Source organism: Leuciscus leuciscus, assembly GCF_965113295.1.
Source record: "Leuciscus leuciscus genome assembly, chromosome: 17".
NCBI classification, from domain to species: domain Eukaryota; kingdom Metazoa; phylum Chordata; class Actinopteri; order Cypriniformes; family Leuciscidae; genus Leuciscus; species Leuciscus leuciscus.
This window is the reverse complement of record NC_138741.1, coordinates 15,185,004-15,204,554: the sequence shown is the minus strand read 5'-3', so window position 1 is coordinate 15,204,554 and position 19,551 is coordinate 15,185,004. Positions and strand designations below refer to the sequence as shown.

General features: G+C 38.2%; 1 protein-coding gene across 1 annotated transcript in view; it reads right to left on the bottom strand.

Annotated features, from left to right (window-relative positions):
- Positions 1-687: 687 nt before the first annotated feature.
- The window catches only part of htr1d (5-hydroxytryptamine (serotonin) receptor 1D, G protein-coupled), a 32,541-nt gene continuing 13,677 nt past the window's right edge, over positions 688-19,551 (bottom strand). Inside the window, exon 2 of the mRNA XM_082142537.1 lies at positions 688-4,799. Coding sequence (XP_081998663.1) covers positions 3,011-4,162 — 1,152 coding nt within the window. The 5' untranslated portion in view covers positions 4,163-4,799 and the 3' untranslated portion in view covers positions 688-3,010. The remainder of the gene's footprint in view (positions 4,800-19,551) is intronic.

Sequence of the window (19,551 nt, the reverse complement as noted above, 5' to 3'; positions counted from 1 at the left end):
TGTCTTGTGAGCAACGAATCGAATATGAATAATGCATCGAGTGAAACTTCAAACATGAGAACATTAGGGAGCAAGAACGGATGAATATCTGGGAGGAAATACTAGTTAGAAAGCTGGGGGTAACAGAAATGTGTGTGCGGATTGTACAGAACTGAATAGAGAATACCAGTTCAATTAAATTCAGAAACATCTTATTGCAAATCAAATTTGAAATTATGGAATTAGGATTAAAAAAAGAAATGTAAAGAAATCCATATAATAGAAAAGATATTCACAAGACACACTTAGTAAATATTGGGTTTATCAAACTATCTCAGATAGATTTACACATTTGTGACAATGGACCACAAAACCAGTTACATGGGTCCATTTTTTGAAATTGAGATGTATACATCATCTGAAGGCTGAATAAATACGCTTTCCAGTGATGTATGGTTTGTTAGGATAGGACAATATTTGGCCGAGAAACAACTGTTTGAAAATCTGGAATCTGGGTGCAAAAAAATCGAAACTTTGAGAAAATCACCTTCTGCAGATCTTTTGCTTTGAAACTGCCTCTGGTGTCTCCTAAACAACCATGACACCCTTGACATGTATAAAATTTGAAATCTAGTCAAGTATTAAACAAAACAATATTGAGAACTTTATTGAAGTTATTGAAGTTTATTGAGTTCCCACAAAAATGTAAATTCTGTCATAACACACTCATGCTGCTCTAAACCTGTGTGATGTTGTTTCTTATGCAAAACACAAAAGAAGATATTATGTGAAAAATAATGTCTCTGTTTACACAATAAAAAATAGGTCATACCCCATGAAATAGATCTTTAGGCTCACATTCACAACCCAAACATATTCTGCCGTGAGTTTTGTACATGAAGGCTGGTGTGATGTTTATATCAGCATTTTCATTTTGGGTGAAGTAACCTTTTAAGAGGTTGTGTAGGTTTAGGGAATATAAAATGGCATAAATACAATAGATGTCAATGGAAAGTCCCCGTCGTGTTCATGTTTTACCTCCTCTACATCACAAATGTATCCATTTGATCTTCTAATCTAGTCCATCTCAAGACGGCCACACACTGATATACATCACACCAGCCTTCATGTACAAAATTCACGGCAGAACACTGGCGAACGAATATTCCTGTTTGGATTTACTGGTGGTTGTGAATGATAATGAGCCTAAAGATCTATTTTATGGCGTGTGACCTAATCTTTGCTGTGTGGATGAATGAGAGGGAGCTCTATCTCTTGATATACAGACTGTGAATATACAGACAATCTATCTCAACCAAATAGGCCAGCACAGCTTTACCCCGCACTCTCAAATGCTGTTAGAGAGCCTGCAGGCAGCACGTTCCAGGGATATGCCTCATTATTCCTGTCTGACTCAGGTCTAAAGTCTCTTATTGCCATGTTTTCTTATCAAAAAAACCTTTTGAACCAAACATAGCTGACCTTCATCATAAGAAAGAGTGATGGAGGGCAAAGTTTGCCAATTTCCTGGATGCCATTATTCATATATACCACTGCAGTCAGAGGTGCTTCACTTTCCACAAGTTGCATTATTGGGATATTTGACGAGATAAGGACCTTCACACCAAATAAATAAATAAAATAAGTGATGCTGTGATAATGACAGCATGGCGAATTTAGTACGTCCACATTCACATTCATTCTATGGAATATCCTTTTTTTTTAGCGGTCGTGAAGTAATTACTTATTCAAAATAAGTACTTACTCAAGAGAGTATGCGATTTCGGACGCAGCCAAAGACATTGTTCATCCTTTGCTGATGTTGGCAAGGAAGGCCATTATGAACAAATGAGTTGGAGATAGCCCTCCATTATATACGGGATTGGCTAGCTATGAGTATCTTATATCTTTAGAAAAAAATTGGATTCTATTTTATGGGCAAACAATGTAATTTAATAAAATGTGGAAAGAACTATTGAAGTCTCTTGGGATAACTGAAGATTCCAGCACGTACCCATAATGGGACAATTGTAGTATAAATGTATATACCCCTGTTCACTTGGTTATAAATACAGTACATATATGATGTATATTGGATATTTGTGTGTTCCTCATTGTTTTCCTCCATTGTGTTATAATAAACATACTGCACATGTATCTCCTTTTTTATAATCATTATTATCACTATTATTATTTGGGTTGATTTTGTTTTAAGGCTTGTGTTAAACACACTGTTTTTTTTTTATGTGGACATTGTTAAAATATCAATAAAAACTACCTTTAGTGTCACTTTTGCTGCAAAAGTTGCACCTTGTGTCAAAACACATCAGGTATATCCAGAATTTGAACGTTTGATCATTATATGGTTTTCTTCTGCTGCATCATGTCCTGAAATGAGCCATGCAGTCTGAAGCCTGTTTTTCATCTTCATGATCATAAAACCCCTCAAACTCTGACATCAAAATGGAGGGAAGGAGAGAACTGAAAACAAACTTCTTTCAGACAAAAATACAAAACCACAAAATTTAAAGCTTTTTTTTAATCTTATATAATGAACATTTTTATTTAGGGAGTCTATGCTAATGTTCATATACTTCTGCACGGTCCTCAGGGGGCCCATATATGCGTTCCTATGGGAACAGCAACCATCATTTGTTTGTATTCTTTTTAAATAGTCTTTCATATTAATTTCTGTTTCTGTTAAATAAGGCAGTTTATAGACAGTTATTGGTTACAGAGACAGTAGAACGTTGCTCTTTAGCGAAGGATTTGTAATCTTAGCATGCATTCATAAACTACGAGGAAGCATCAACAATATGGCAAGATATTTTACAAGCTGTCTCATGAGAATAGTAATCTACATCGACCAGACACTGTATGCGCGTTTAGGAGCTCACAGAAAAACAAACGGCAGGGTACGTAGGGGTCCTCAACAGCATATGAACAATGAAAGCTCACAGGATTCAGATATTTTCTGCAGAAATCCTCTAATTAAGTCATGAATGTGACAAAACAGGACAGGGGTGTAACATCAATAGCATCTTTTAAACTTAATGAGCTTGTGGAAGGCTTGCTTGAAGTCATCATTGAAGACAGTGTAGATGACTGGATTAATGAGCGAGTTGAGGTACCCTAGCCAGGTGAACACATCAAAGAGCAGAGAATCAAACCAGCAGTCTTTACAGACCCCTATCACCAGCGTAAACACGAAGAACGGGAGCCAGCACACTATAAACGCACCCAGGATAATCCCAAGAGTTTTGGTGGCCTTCTTCTCCCGAGCGGCACAAAGACGCTTTCTTTCCAGTACGCTGTCAGCCAGCTTCACTTTCACACTGTTCGTGAAAAGAGGAGACCCCCCGCCCCCTCCCCCACCTCCTCCACCTCCTCCAGGATGAAGATGTCCCTCCTGATTTGAGGTGGAATTCAGCGAGCAGAGCGAAGAGCCCGCTGAGTTCTGGATGAGCTGAGCAGCGGTGAACCGTTTTCCGCTGGTCGCTGGTGTTTTAAAGATCCTGGAGCGAGCCGCCACATAGATACGCCCATAGAGAATCATCAAGAGGATTGTGGGCACATAAAAGGCGCCAAATGTGGAATAAAGCGTGTAGGAGATCTGGTCAGTGTTGACCATGCACTCTGTCAGCTCCTCGTGTGCCTTAGCCTGCCGCCAGAATAGAGGAGGCAAGGAGATCGAGACGGAGATCACCCACACTACGCCGATCATCAGCGCCGCTCGTCGCATGGTGCGCCGTTTCGAGTATTCCAGGGCGTCAGTGATGGCCCAGTATCGATCCAACGCGATCACACACAGGTGCAAGATGGAAGCCGTGCAGAACGTTATGTCAGATGATAGCCAGATATCGCACACGATCTGACCCAGAGTCCAAGTCTTACTGACCGTGTACAAAATGCTGATCGGCATGACTAAAATGGACACCAGGAGGTCAGTCACTGCGAGAGAGCCGATCAGGAAGTTGGCAGGGGTGTGAAGCTTGCGTGTGAGGAAAATGGTTGCGATCACAAAAGCGTTGGACAGAGCAGTGGCCAAAGTGACGATTGCTAGCATGGCAGAAATGGAGATCTGAAGGCCGAGGAGCGTAGCGCCGTCCCTTGACTCCAGGGTTGTGGGACTGACCGTAGCATTGATGAGGAAGAACTCATCTGAGCTGTTGAACAGATCCATATTGCATGGTTCACCAGCGCTTCATATCATCTATGCATGATTCTTACCATAAATGATCAATTATTCCATGAAAACCTCTTGTGATGAAAGAGTAATTTAGTTTGCTGGTTTGAGATATTGGTGATGCTTTGCCTTTGTGAAGGTCATGGCTGATAAATGTGAGCAGTAATTCATGGTTGAAGGTACTGTGACTGTGTCTGTTTCTTTTTTTGTAGAATATGTTGACACACACAGAAAGTTAAATGCCACAGAACAAACAAGAAACCGGCATTACCCTTTGTGCTCAAACTTGAGTTATAAAAAATATTCCTTTAGCCCTTAAATCACTGCTCATTATTTTCTTTATTGTCCCTTATCCTACCATAAAAACTGGAGATCCCACAATTTTAGCTCTTATGAACTGCTGGAAGACTTTTTTAATTTATTCTCCTGTTGGTCTGCAAAAGCTCTGTTGTTTCAGACATACAGATCAGAATATTCCTTCATTCCCTGTATATCCAGTGATGGCTGCAAATGGTTTAGAGAGAGGTGATTTTGCAGTTTCCCAGAACACCAAAATCTGTAAAAGGTTCTAATTTTAAATATTGGCCACGTGAAGGTGCCAGTCCAGAAGAAAGGACTTAATCCAGGTGAAGATCTGGAATAGAGAAAAAGAAAAGAGAATTAAGAGTGAGAACTTTAGAAAACTGTTCATGATTTTAGTCTCTACACACGCAATAGTTGAATGTTTAAGATGCACCAATGGAAATATACTGAGAAGATTCATTTTAATAATGCAAATTAGGCTCTCATTACTTAAATTAGCAGGTAAAACAAAACTAATGTTTTGTCTTGAACACCAACATTTTCCTGGAAACGTGAATTTATTGTCTTAGAGTTTCATGTATAATTAAAATAACTGTATAATTCCCAGCTATTATTGCAAAAATGTATTTGTAAAACCGTTGTATTTATATGTGTGAAAATGCATAATGAATAATATTTTAAAATAATGTAAAAATATAATGTAATTAAAGCTGCAAGCAGCGATGAAAGGGCCCTCGCACCCGTGCCATCAACACTCGGTGGCTTTAGGAAGACAGAGCATGGTTGGGAAATGTACATTTAAGGAGGTATATATAGTAAGAGTATGTCAAAGTCAGTTACAACATTTTTTGTTTAATGGTGATAATAGCATGCTTCATGACTCAGCTAAGTGTTGCTAGCATGTTTAGTCTGTTTCTAGCATGCTTAGTACACAATAATTATGTGGTTAGTACTGCATTACTGTGTTAACCATGTCAGTTTCTGTTGCCAGTAGGTGGCGTTATGACTATAACTGAATATGAGCATGGATGTGTGTTCAGGACAGAACTCTTATCAAACGTGTGAAGTTTGGTGCAAATTGGACATTGCCTTCTTGAGTAACAACAAAGTCATGTTTCATTGAATTAGCATTCTTTAGCACTTAGCTAAGCATTGTTAGCATGTTTTAACATGTTTCTAGCATGTTTAGAACTCAATGGCATTTTTAACATGTTGCTAGAACGGCATCAACGTGTTAAACATGTCACTTCCTGTTTCCAGTAGGTGGCGCTATTACTATAACTGAACATTCTCATGTAGATGTGTTCAGGCCATGACTCTTATCAAAAGTGTGAAGTTTGGGGCAGATTGGACATTCCATGCCTGAGTTACAGCAAATTCCTATTTAATTGCAATAATAGCATGCTTTAGCACTTAGCTAAGAGTTTGCTAGCATGTTTTAGCATGCTTTTAGTATGTTGTTAGCATGTTTAGCACTTGCTGGCACTTTTTTATATGTTATTAGGAGTCCATAACAGTGTTAAACATGTCACTTCCTGTTGCCAGCAGGTGGCGCTATGACTATAACTGAATATGAGCATGGTCATGTGTTCAGGACAGAACGCTTATCAAACGTGTGAAGTTCGGGGCAGATTGGACATTCCATGCCTGAGTTACAGCAACTTCCTGTTTCATGGCGAAACATCGAAATTTGTCAGGCCGCCGAGGACCCGCCCTTCGACGAAAACTCAAGATCTTCGCAATTTAACGTCGCAAAGGCCTTAAGATTACACTCACCAAATTTGAAGATGATCAGATTAAAACTGTAGGAGGAGTTCGTTAAAGTACGAGGCCTGAAAATGGCAAAAACTGCACAAAAATCTGAGAGGAAGTTCAAAATGGCTGACTTCCTGTTGTGTTTAGGGCTATGCTCCAAGAGACTTTTTTTTAGGTATTAGGTCATTACATGTATGTACCGAATTTCGTGCACGTACGTGGAACGATGCGGGAGGCGCACTCCGTTGAACTTTTATAGGTGGCGCTATCGAGCCATTTTGCCCCGTCCAATTCTGAAACCTATATCAGATGTAAATTTTCGCCAGTTCTGACGCGTGTGCAAAGTTTTGTGAGTTTTCGAGCATGTTTAGGCCCTCAAAAATGCAATTAAATGCGGAGAAGAATAATAATAATAATAATAATAATAATTAAAGCTGCAAGCAGCGATGAAAGGGCCCTCGCACCCGTGCCATCGTCACTCGTTGGCTTTAGGAAGACAGAGCATGGTTGGGCAATGTGCATTTAAGGAGGTATACAGTATATAGTAGTTGCTAGCATGTTTAGTATGTTTTTAGCATGCTTAGTACACAATAGGTATGTGGTTAGTACTGCATTACTGTGTTAACCAGTTCAGTTTCTGTTGGCAGTAGGTGGGGTTATATATCTGAATATTGCTTTGTAGATGTGTTCAGTGCAGGACTTTTATCAAGTATGTGAAGTTTGGGGCAGATTGGATATTGTATGTTTGAGTTACAACAACTTCCTTTAGCATTTCTATTATGTTTTATGATGTTTCTAGCATATTACATATTAATTTTGGGGTAGATTGGACATTGCATGCCTGAGTTACAGCAAATTCCTATTTAATTGCAGTAATAGCATGCTTTAGCACTTAGCTAAGTGTTTGCTAGCATGTTTTAGCATGTTTCTAGTATGTTGTTAGCATGTTTAGCACTTGCTGGCACTTTTTTATATGTTATCAGGAGTTCACAACAGTGTTAAACATGTCACTTCCTGTTGCCAGTAGGCGGCGCTATGACTGTAACTGAATATGAGCATGGTCATGTGTTCAGGACAGAACGCTTATCAAACGTGTGAAGTTTGGGGTAGATTGGACATTGTATGCTTAAGTTACAACAACTTCCTTTAGCATTTCTAACATGCTTTAGAACTTAGCTATGTGTTGCTAGCATGTTTCTTGCATGTTACATATTAAGTTTGGGGCAGATTGGACATTCCATGCCTGTGTTACAGCAAATTCCTATTTAATTGCAGCAATAGCATGCTTTAGCACTTAGCTAAGTGTTTGCAAGCATGTTTTAGCATTTTTCTAGAATGTTGTTAGCATGTTTAACACTTGCTGGCACTTTTTTATATGTTATCAGGAGTCCACAACAGTGTTTAACATGTCACTTCCTGTTGCCAGCAGGTGGCGCTTTGATTGTAACTGAATATGAGCATTGTCATGTGTTCAAGACAGAACGCTTATCAAAAGTGTGAAGTTTGGCGCAGATTGGACATTGCCTTCTTGAGTAACAACAACATCCTGTTTCATTATATTAGCATGCTTTAACACTTAGCTTAGTATTGCTAGCATGTTTTAACATGTTTCTAGCATGTTTAGAAGTCAATGGTATATTTTTAACATGTTGCTAGAACGGCATCAACGTGTTAAACATGACACTTCCTGTTACCAGTAGGTGGCGCTATTACTATAACTGAATATTCTCATGTAGATGTGTTCAGGCCATGACTCTTATCAAACGTGTGAAGTTTGGGGCAGACTGGACATTCCGTGCCTGTGTTACAGCAAATTCCTATTTAATTGCAGTATTAGCATGCTTTAGCACTAAGCTAAGTGTTTGCTAGCATGTTTTAACATGTTTCTAGTATGTTGTTAGCATGTTTAGCACATGCTGGAACTTTTTTATATGTTATCAGGAGTCCACAACAGTGTTTAACATGTCACTTCCTGTTGCCAGCAGGTGGCGCTATGACTGTAACTGAATATGAGCATGGTCATGTGTTCAGGAAAGAACGCTTATCAAAAGTGTGAAGTTTGGCGCAGATTGGACATTGCCTTCTTGAGTAACAACAACATCCTGTTTCATTGAATTAACATGCTTTAGCACTTAGCTAAGTTTTGCTAGCATGTTTTAACATGTTTCTAGCATGTTTAGAAGTCAATGGCATTTTTAACATGTTGCTAGAACGGCATCAACGTGTTAAACATGACACTTCCTATCACCAGTAGGTGGCGCTATTACTATAACTGAATATTCTCATGTAGATGTGTTCAGGCCATGACTCTTATCAAACGTATGACGTTTGGGGCAGACTGGACATTCCGTGCCTGTGTTACAGCAAATTCCTATTAATTGCAGTATTAGCATGCTTTAGCACTAAGCTAAGTGTTTGCTAGCATGTTTTAACATGTTTCTAGTATGTTGTTAGCATGTTTAGCACATGCTGGAACTTTTTTATATGTTATTAGGAGTCCACAACAGTGTTTAACATGTCACTTCCTGTTGCCAGCAGGTGGCGCTATGACTGTAACTGAATATGAGCATGGTCATGTGTTCAGGACAGAACGCTTATCAAACGTGTGAAGTTTGGGGCAGATTGGACATTCCATGCCTGAGTTTCAGCATCTTCCTGTTTCATGGCGAAACATCGAAATTTGTCAGGCCGCCGAGGACCCGCCCTTCGACGAAAACTCAAGATCTTCGCAATTTAACGTCGCAAAGGCCTTAAGATTACACTCACCAAATTTGAAGATGATCAGATTAAAACTGTAGGAGGAGTTCGTTAAAGTACGAGGCATGAAAATGGCAAAAACTGCACAAAAATCTGAGAGGAAGTTGAAAATGGCTGACTTCCTGTTGTGTTTAGGGCTACGCTCCAAGAGACTTTTTTGTAGGTATTAGGTCCTTACATGTATGTACCGAATTTCATAAACGTACGTGGAACATAGCGGGAGGCGCACTCCGTTGAACTTTTATAGGTGGCGCTATCGAGCCATTTTGCCCCGCCCAATTCTGAAACCTATATCAGATGTAAATTTTCGCCAGTTCTGACGCGTGTGCAAAGTTTCGTGAGTTTTCGAGCATGTTTAGGCCCTCAAAAATGCGATTAAATGCGGAGAAGAATAATAATAATAATAATAATAAACAGAGCAATTCCAAGAGGGTCCTCACACCATCGGTGCTCGGGCCCTAATAAACAGAGCAATTCCAAGAGGGTCCTCACACCATCGGTGCTCGGGCCCTAAATATAATTGATTTAAAATTTGAAAATGCTCGAACTGAGAAAGCAGAAAGAGCTCTTGTAGATTAGAGCTGTCGCACATTCATGAATCAGAAGATCAATGTTCTATTTACTGTAGTTTTTATTTATTTATTTATTTAAATTAGTGCAGAGTAGTTAGCTAGCATCTGGAAAGAGCTATTTCGATTTCTAGAGCTCTTAATCTTCCTACACACTATTTTGCAGGATTACAGGATAAAGCTTAAAGTGCTTGAACATATTAAAACGTTAGATTCAGATTTTTATTCTTGCAAAGCCAAACTCGCATAATAAAATAAATTGTCCATGCTCCAATCAAGATACGTGCTCTCCTGCTTAAGATGCAAATGAAAATCATTATTTTTCTGATATCATCAATAAAAAACTTTATTTAAATTTTTTATGTAGTGCGTTTTTTCTCCATTAACATATTTCTTTACCCTGGGCTCTGCTTTTCAGACTCAAGCTTTGATTGATGAGTATCTAGAGTATTGTGCCTCGAGGGGAAACCTGCTGCCACCATAGAGCTTCCAGAGTTCCTGTGTCTGACTAACAATGTGTCGTGACACCTGGAAGCATTCTGGTTCTGGTGAAAAAAAAAATAAAAAAATGCAGAGCTCACACATCAGTCACATCACCTGCCAGCATCTTCACTTAAACATTAACGGTCCCTGATCGGCTGCAGAGCATGCTCACATTTCCTGTTCTTCATAGTTAGATGCACGCATGTACAGATTTACATAGCTGAATATTTATAGAAAACCCTATTGCAAATCATTGCAAAACATGCCATGGCTCCGTACATGTCAAACTAGGTGGAAAAGATAATTGTGGTGCAATTTATATTCTATGTAACGCTGTTTAGGGCCAAGCACTCAGAATTGAAATTGAAATTATGCAAAGAAAACATGTCCACTGCCCCTTATGTATAAAACATGCCATTTCCACACTTTTTATTGAAGGCATAAAGGTCATACATCCCAATAGGACCCGACACTTTTTCTGGTAAAGGTGTTGGTGTACCTATAGCCAGGATGAATGCAAAGCATCTCAGCGATGATGCTGCAGGCTGACCCAATAAATAGCACATGCATGAATACTGGGATCAGTACAAGCTCAGTCAACAGCATTTGTGGCCAACCCAATACTCATCGTTTCAAAATTATATACACCACTGTTCAAAAGTTTGGGGTTGGTGTAGTTTTTGTTGTTGAAAGAAGTCGCTTAGGCTCACCAGGGCTGCATTTATTTGATCAAGCATACAGAAAAAAGCAGTAATATTGTGAAATACTATTCATAAATAAATAAAAACTATGATATGTACTACGATGCGTATTCAGTGTCACAAGTCAACAAAGTCATCACTGTTGAAAACATAGTTAATATTTTTGTGGAAATGCATTTTTTCAGGATACTTTGATGACTAGAAAGGTCGAAAGAACAGAGTTTTTGTGGAATAGAAATCTTTTGTAATTTTATAAATGTATTTACTGTCAATGTTGATCAATTGAATGCATCCTTGCTGAATCAAAAGTATTACGGTAACACTTTAGAATACCGTTCCGTCATTAATCAATAACCCAGGAACAAATGAGAACAAACTACTATTAACTAACAAAAAATTCTGATTAAAGGTGCAGTGTGTAATTTTTAGCGGCATCTAGTGGTGAGGTTTGCGAATTGCAAACAGCTAGTCACTCACGGCCTATCCCTCCGTTTGCAAACTCTAAGGAGAAGCTACGGTGGCCGACATAGGATCGGAAGATGTCGTCGTCTGAGTCAGCAGAGAGTAGCAAGGCAAGCAATGAGGTTTCTTTATATTATATTTTATATAAAATTATATTTACTTAATTGTTCAGTAAAACCACATGTTATTGCGATTGTTATTTTTACTTGTTCATCATTGTGTTAGTCTTTTATTCACTGACTTTACCATAGCTTGTTTCCATGCTAGTTAGTATAAGATAAGAGCTATGGATAAGAGCATCAAAGCAGCTAGGTAAGGGGAAATAGCTAACGTTATGATGTCCGAGGCGTCGTTCAGACAGCATGTTTTTCTCCACGTTTGCAGAGTCAGGGACAACCTGAGTATTCTGCTGCGTCTTTTTCTCTGTAGCGCTGTTTGTTCGCTGTCGGCTACGGTAGAAACATGACGTCACAATATGTCGACCTTCATAGAAGGGGGGTGCCCGCGGTTATGTAGATATAAATGACTCATTCTAAGGTAATAAAAGCATAACGGTTCATTAAGTAAGGTCTTTATACACCACTGAAAACATAGTAATGGATCTTATATTGCATTTCTGTCAATAGATCCTCAGAAATATTACACATTGCACCTTTAACAAATTAGTAAGTAATAGTGCTTAATTGAACAAGGTAGTTCACTATTAGCTAATCAATAACTATTAGCTAATAGGACTACTAACTCTTTCCCTGCCAGCGCTTTTGAAAAAAGTTGCCAGCCAGTGCCAGCATCATTGTAACCTCAAAAGTTTACAATGACTTCAGTCATTACTAGGTAGTTATCATGCTTTTCACTTTAGATTACTGATACAAATAATTAGTAATTCCTTTTGAAGGAAAGAGTAACACTTCTGTCATTACAAGTGGGTAAAACGATCTTCTCTTTATAATTAATTATAGTAGTTCGGTCACACTTTATAGTTTAGGGTCCAATACTCACACTATTAACTCTGACTTTTGCCTCAATAAGCTTTTAATTTCTGCTTATTAATAGTTAGCAAGGTAGTAGTTAACTTTAGGTGATGGGTAGGATTAAGGGATGTAGAATATGGTCATGCAGAATAAGGCATTGCTTATAAGTACTAATAAACAGCAAATATCCTAGTAATATGCATGATAATAAGCAACCAGTTAATAGTGAGAATTAAACCCTAAACTAAAGGGTTACAAGTGTAACAAAAATAGCAGTTACTGATTAGCTAATAGTGAACCACCTCATTCAACTAAGCACTATTACTTACTAATTCGTTAATCAGAATTGCTTGTTAGTTAATAGCAGTTCCTAGAATATTAATATTGGGTTACTCATTTGTTCCTGTATAGTTATTCAATAATGATGGAACAGTATTCTAAAGTGTTGCCTTAATTTCTTTAAAAATAAAATCTTACTGACCCCAAGCTTTTGAAATCTGAAACACGTTGTGAGAACATATTGAAACATATTGTGAGAATTGTGCAAAGCCTAATAAATGTGAGTTTCAGATGTTAAAGGGGATTTAATATCTACAAACTAAAGAACAGAATGTAGTGCTTTTGTTGTGGCTTGTATCTCTGTAAAACAGTGTCATCATTAGCATATACTTCATGTGAGACGGCAGAAAACAACAGCGGATTATCTCCACACCAGCAGATCCAACGGCCTGCAAGCTAATGAGGCCAACCCTAGGGTATTACTATGCTCCAAATGTTGGCCCAACATTTTCTCTACTTTTGCTTGGTTCTGTGTAATTGGTGAAAGTCAGAATAACAAAATGATTTGGGTCCCAGGTAAATACATTTTAGGAAGGGGACTTTGAGACCGTCAGGTTAATTGAAAAAATGCTCAGACAACACAAAATGTGTTGCCACCTATTACCAGTACTGACCGAATGCTCACACAAAATCAAACGCACACAACAGTATAAAATGCCTTTGACAAATACAAGTTGACAATAACAAAATACAATTTGGACTTGATGGCAGAGAAAGGAAGTACAATGAATTACTTGAGGTCTACCTTGGACAAACTTGATAATTCAATCTTACAGTATAACATAGAAATAAAACAATATATTGACTTATTGTCAATTCTTTCTATTGTCAATTGTGTCTTATCACACAATTTGTGAAGTTTTTCTTTCCATAAATTACAATGGAAGTCAATGGGGTCCAATGCTGTTTTGAACCGCTTGCACTGTATGAACAAATACAGTTAAAAACATTGTTCAAAATATCTTTTGTTTTTGTTCTGCAGAAGACTGTCTGCTTAAAGGTATAGTTCACACAAAAATGAAAATTGTCATAATTTACTCACCCTCAAGTTGTTCCAAACCTATATAAATTTGTTTGTTCTGCTGAACACAAAGGAAGATATTCTGGAGAATGTTTGTAACCAAACAGTTGATAAACCCCTTATTTTTCCCCATACTATTGAAGTCAATGGTACCCCACAACTGTTTAGTTACCGACATACTTCAAAATATCGTCCTTTGTGTTCAGCAGAACAAACCAATTTATACAGGTTTGGAACAACTTGAGGGTGAGTAAATGATGACAGAATTTTCATTTGTGGGTCAATTATTCCTTTAATATCTCCTAACACTTTATTTTATGTTCCCTAACAGTCAGTAACTTTGCAAAGTGTCAACTTATTCTACTAACTGAATCCTAACACCTAACCTGGCCTAACCGAACAGTCCACTAACAGTCTACTAATACTCTAATGAGAGTTAGTTGACATGTAGTTGCAAAGTTACTTGTCTAAAGTGGACCACCAAAATAAAGTGTAACCAAGTTAAGTATTAAAGTATAAAGCCGCATTTCCACCACAGGATCTTTCCCCAGGAACTATAGGGACTTTGGGGTGGTGCTCAGTGTGTTTCCACCGCAGGAACCAGGGTCTAAATGAAGTTCCGGGTAAATATTTCCCCCTCAGAAAGTCCCTGCTGGCGAGGTAGTACTTTTTTCAGAGATGGGCATCTGTTGCGGTGCGTGCATTAAAGGACAAGTTCGGTATTTTACACTTAAAGCCCTGTTTACAGATCGTATCTGATGAAATAGAACGGTTAAGATTAAAATTTGGACACATGCTCCTGTCCCGAGAATTTTAGGTTTATTTCGCTTTTGTGGACCTATTTTGCCAAACGCGTCACACCCGTGATTCTTCCGTTGAGAGCTTGAATAATAGACACTCCAGCCCAGTTGGTGGCGATAATGCACCTTTGCCAATTGCAAGCAAACCACGGGCATTTCATTGAATACGCAGAAGAAGAAGCGGCGGAGTAATATCGTAAAGGTGCTGCGGTCTCACAGCACGTCCTATTAAGTCAATGGAGTTGGACAAAAACTACGATAAAACCTGTTGGAATGCATCTTTTTCAGCGATTTTTGAGTGAACATATCAGTGAACACCCCCTGACCACTAGGTGAGTTTCACGTCTTTGTAAACGAAAGTTTAATGTGTTTTTAGGACGGAATCTTCCAGTGCATATAGACAACCATTGTGGGGGTGGTGGGGGGAAGCGAAATAAACCTAAAATTCTCGGGACAGCAGCATGTGTCCAAATTTTAATCTTAACCGTTCTATTTCATCAGATACGATCTGTAAACAGGGCTTTAAGTGTAAAATACCGAACTTGTCCTTTAATAGTTGTTTGCTATTTGAATCAACAATGGAGTTAAGAAAAACAACAGATGGACCAATGATGGATCAGGATTTATTAAGCTTAAATGAATGAATGAAATCCAGCGGAAACTGTAAAGTAGCGTCCAGTCCTACGTCACCGGATTAATTTGCCTAATCTTCACGGTACTTTAGACCGTGGTGGAAACGCAGACAGCAACTGGTCTGGGGGGAAAAATTTTCCTGGGACAAATTGTTCCAGGTAATTAAACCATATGATGCTAATAAAAAGCTCAGAACAAATACAGTTATAGTGCTAGTTAATGGAATAAGATAATTGTTTATTCTGTGAGTGGAAAATGTTTCAGGGATATGGGTATATTTGAATTTCTTTTTTTACACTCAATTTGTCTGCCATAGGTTATAAAACGAAACAGACTGTCATGGTAACAGAGCAGATCTTGATATTATTGAATGACATAAGTGTGTGTGTGTGTGTGTGTGTGTGTGTGTGTGTGTGTGTGTGTGTGTGTGTGTGTGTGTGTGTGTGTGTGTGTGTGTGTGTGTGTGGGGACAATCTCTCACTTAAAGTTTTCAAGTCCGGAGTTTGGCTGGTCTTGCTTTCAGCTCCATTTGTAATATGTCAAGTCTTCCAAAAAAGTTTTTTTGTGTGTTTTTGTTGTGACAGGCTGATGGACTGGGGACCATTTAGTCAATGTGACATATTACTTCTAACGACTTTTTATTTTGAAGGTTTAGAAGTAAAGCCCCTTTTCCACCCTTTTCAATTACAGCTGCAGATAGCAAACCAACATGACTCAAATAACTGATTGTTTCTTGAAAAAAAGAGGCAATCCATTCCACAATCTTAAAAAAAAAAAACGAGACAAGTTGGAAATTCAATTGATAAAATATTTGTAAAAAAAACTTTAGCAGCAATCTGCAATTTGCAGCAGAAAACCATATATTTATATTAAAATAATATATGTTAATTTGAACCTTTACATTTTCTTTAATCAATAACAATATATTAAAATAATAATAAAAAAATTGAACTTCATAACAGATCATGGCTCCAATTTGAATGACTTAAAAAGACGGATGACCTCAATATCAGATTTCATAAGTGAGCAGAGCTGAGGTCTTGAAATCTCTTCAACATGCATTTATTCGGGACATGTTTCAGTGGACGCAATGCGACACTAATGCATATACTATAAATGTTTTCTGTCTTCTAGATGTGTAGGAGGAACACTGGAGTTAACAAAAACCATTGTGCCTCTATCACCACTCTGGATGATTCATCAGGTAAGTACCATAAGTTCACACTTCTATTAAGAAGCACCTTTTGTGAGCATGTGATAACCGTAGGAGGTTGTGATGTACTTCTGGAAGGTACATTAAAAGTTGCTCTAAAACTTTTGAATTTGGGGACTTTTTCTGTACACATCTGAGGCAGATATGATCTGATGAGATTTAGGATGTACCTTAGTTAAAATACTAAGGGCCAGATTAACTAACAGCTTGCGCCAACGCAAGGCATTAAAAAACTACTGTCAGGATTTACTAAAGAGTAAATATTCAGTGCAATATTAGCGCTAAAAAGGCGTGGACATGCAAGGGTTATTTTATCGGCTGACCTTATTGCATGTGCAGTTGTAGGACTTTCCTTTTCAGACACAAAATTTATAGTAGGAGAGTATTTAAATTAATCATACAAGGTGATTTACTAAGGTTTGTGCAAGTCAATTTACTGGTATTTGTGACATTATTTAATGGAGAAAGAAAAGCATTTCTTAAACCAGACGCTAATTTGCGCTGCTCTTGGTAGATTGCGTTGGTCATTATGGAAATATCCGGCTGTGTCTGTGTTCTTTTAATTGGCACGTCGACTGTAGATCACACGCAGAACTTGCCACTCACATCTGCGCTTTTATGGGATTGCAGTCTCATGCTTATTTGCCCTGTTTAGTAAATCTGGCCCTAAGACACTTCCTAAACTTCAAAAACACAGTGTGTGTTTTTTGTAAATCAAGCTGTTGTGGGCACCACTGTGGCCTGAGGGCAGAGGGACTGCCATTGTCAGTTCAATGAGGTGAGTTGGGTTGGCAAGTAGTGCAAAGACTGCGTTAAAGGGTAACATCTCATCAGAACCACATCTGTATGACTTAATTGCAAATGAACTGAGAAAACATTAAGAAAAAAATAACATTCTTTAAAGGCAGAAGTCAGGCAGAGTCTGTAAGATTTTTTTGTTTTTGAAAGATGTCTCTTATGCTCACCAAGGCTGCATTTGTTTGTTCAAAAATACAGTAAAAACTGTAATATTGTTGAATATTATTAAATTTTAAAAGAATTGTTTTCTTTTTTAATATCTAAAAATGCAATTTATTCCTGTGATGGCAAAACATGATCCTTCAGAAATCATTCTAATGCTGATTTGGTGCCCAATAAATATTTCTTATTATTTCAATGTTGAAATTCTTTCTTATTATTTCAGTGTTTTTATATCAATGTTGAAAAAAAGTCATACTGCTTCATATTTTTGTGGAATCCTTGAATACTTTTTCAGGATTATTTGATGAATAGAAAGTTCAAAAGAACAGCATTTATTTGAAATTGAATTCATTTCTTCAGTCAATTTTTACTGGCCCCAAACTTTTGAAGTGTAAATGTTTTGTCACACAGATGTTCAAGGGTGTCTATATAGACATTAAATGCAAAAGCAAGCGTGAGGACTAAATGTGGCTCATGGGTAAATTGCTGCCCAAGGTGACTTTGTCCTGCATCCCCAAGGTGACTGTATGTCCCAAACTCGTCAGTAAGTATTTTTGTGCAATACTTTTTCGTTTCTTACAAGAAGTTATATTCAGGTCAAATGTTCACACTTCTGCAAGGACACGTCTTTTCTTTCTTCCTTTTTTTGTGAAAGAATCTATTTTAATAGTAGTTGCTTAAGTAGGTCAAAAATTGTAATACAAATCTACCCCAACTGAGAGCTTCTCTGACCTTTCTCTTCTCCTGTCAGGTCTGATAAGTGTTACATTTGTACCAAAAAAACACTGAAAAAAAAATTGGTGAGAAGTATGCCGGCAGGCTTTACATGTCTCTTTGATACCATTTGACCTCCTGCATTGCTGCCTTTCATCATCTCCTCCCACTCTTGCCCTTGCTGTTGTGTTTGGCTTTGACTACAAGAAGTTTTGAACAGTGATGAGTGGACAAGTGGTATTATTTAGGACTTTGATGTGGGTAAAAGCCTACTGATGTAGAAAAAAGTACAACTGGAGACTTGAATTAAACAGCCGGGCTACAACTACTATTATCCTTAGAGCTGCAAGGGCAATAAAGGCCACGATACACTCACAGTGAAGTTCTTTTTTGTTTATCTTTTTTTGCTTAGGAGTAAATAGAAGTTTGAAATATCTAAGCAGCGGTATATTGCTAGTAAACATCTCGAGACCACCCACGCTGAGAGCGGTTAGAAAACAACAGTTAAGAAAGCATCTGATCATAGCGATGTGGATATGTTTGCACAAACTCTGCAATTCAGCACTCCAGTCACATCATGTGTATTTATACAATAGATTGCTTTGAAGCAAGCAGCTTTACGGTAATAAAGATAAAAAACAGTGTCACTTTCAATTAGAATTACAACTTCATTTTTACTATAAAGCAGCTCTCCAATGTGCTCATGTTGTTACTCGCTTCTGAGAAAATGAACCAGAGAAGATTTCCACATCAAAGAAGGCGGAGCCTCAGAGCACACCTATTATGTAATCACCATGGACCAATGGTAGTTTGGCTTTTACCAGCTGGAGCAAGCTTTTCCAGAAAGTTTGCTTTGGCAAGCTATTTCGAATTTCCAAAATAAACTCCAAATGAACGTAATTTTGGACTGATTTAGGTCGATGCTTTGTCAAACCAGTTCGTTCTTTGGTTTCGCTTGAAGTATATCAGGTATAGGGGTGTGACGAGATCTCGCAATATTAAACTGTGACGAGATTTCTCATCGAAGTGAAAAGCTGTCCCGCCATGATGGAGCGTGAGGGTGAAATTAGCATAGAATATGCCACCGCTACGTTTACTTTACAATCACCACTGTCGATTTTGTTTTTATATATGGAAATAAAAAACATTTAATTCAGTTAGATAACGGTCCCTTCAATTGTAAACTATTGTAAACATCTGCTCATTCAGCACGTGCTGCAGAGTCGCACACAGTGCAGCAGAAATCACAGTTCACTGATCATGAACTGACAAGACCATGGCGAAGGAATCATTGCTTAACAGAGCCTAAGCGTCTGATAATTGTCTTATATTGTAGAATGGGTGCTCGGCACTGTCGCCCCCTAGACACAGATTACATGCGATCGAGAAAACTAAAGTAAAACGCGAGCTCGCAATATCAGACCTATAGAGACAGAGCGCAACGCGTCATAATCTGAAGACCACGCCCACCAAGGGGGAAAACAAACCAACTGTCTCCATTGACTTTGCATTGCGAGAGGCTGCCTCCTTGTCATTTCTTGCTTCTAAGAAAAGACAGAATAATGCCTAAAAGCTGCTATGTGACAAGGTGTACAGCAAACAAGCTAAGAAACCCAGAAATAAGTTTTCATAAGCTGTCGACCCCAAAAAACGAGCGTTTGAGGACATAAAAGTGGATACAGGCTGGAACGAATGGGTAAATTGT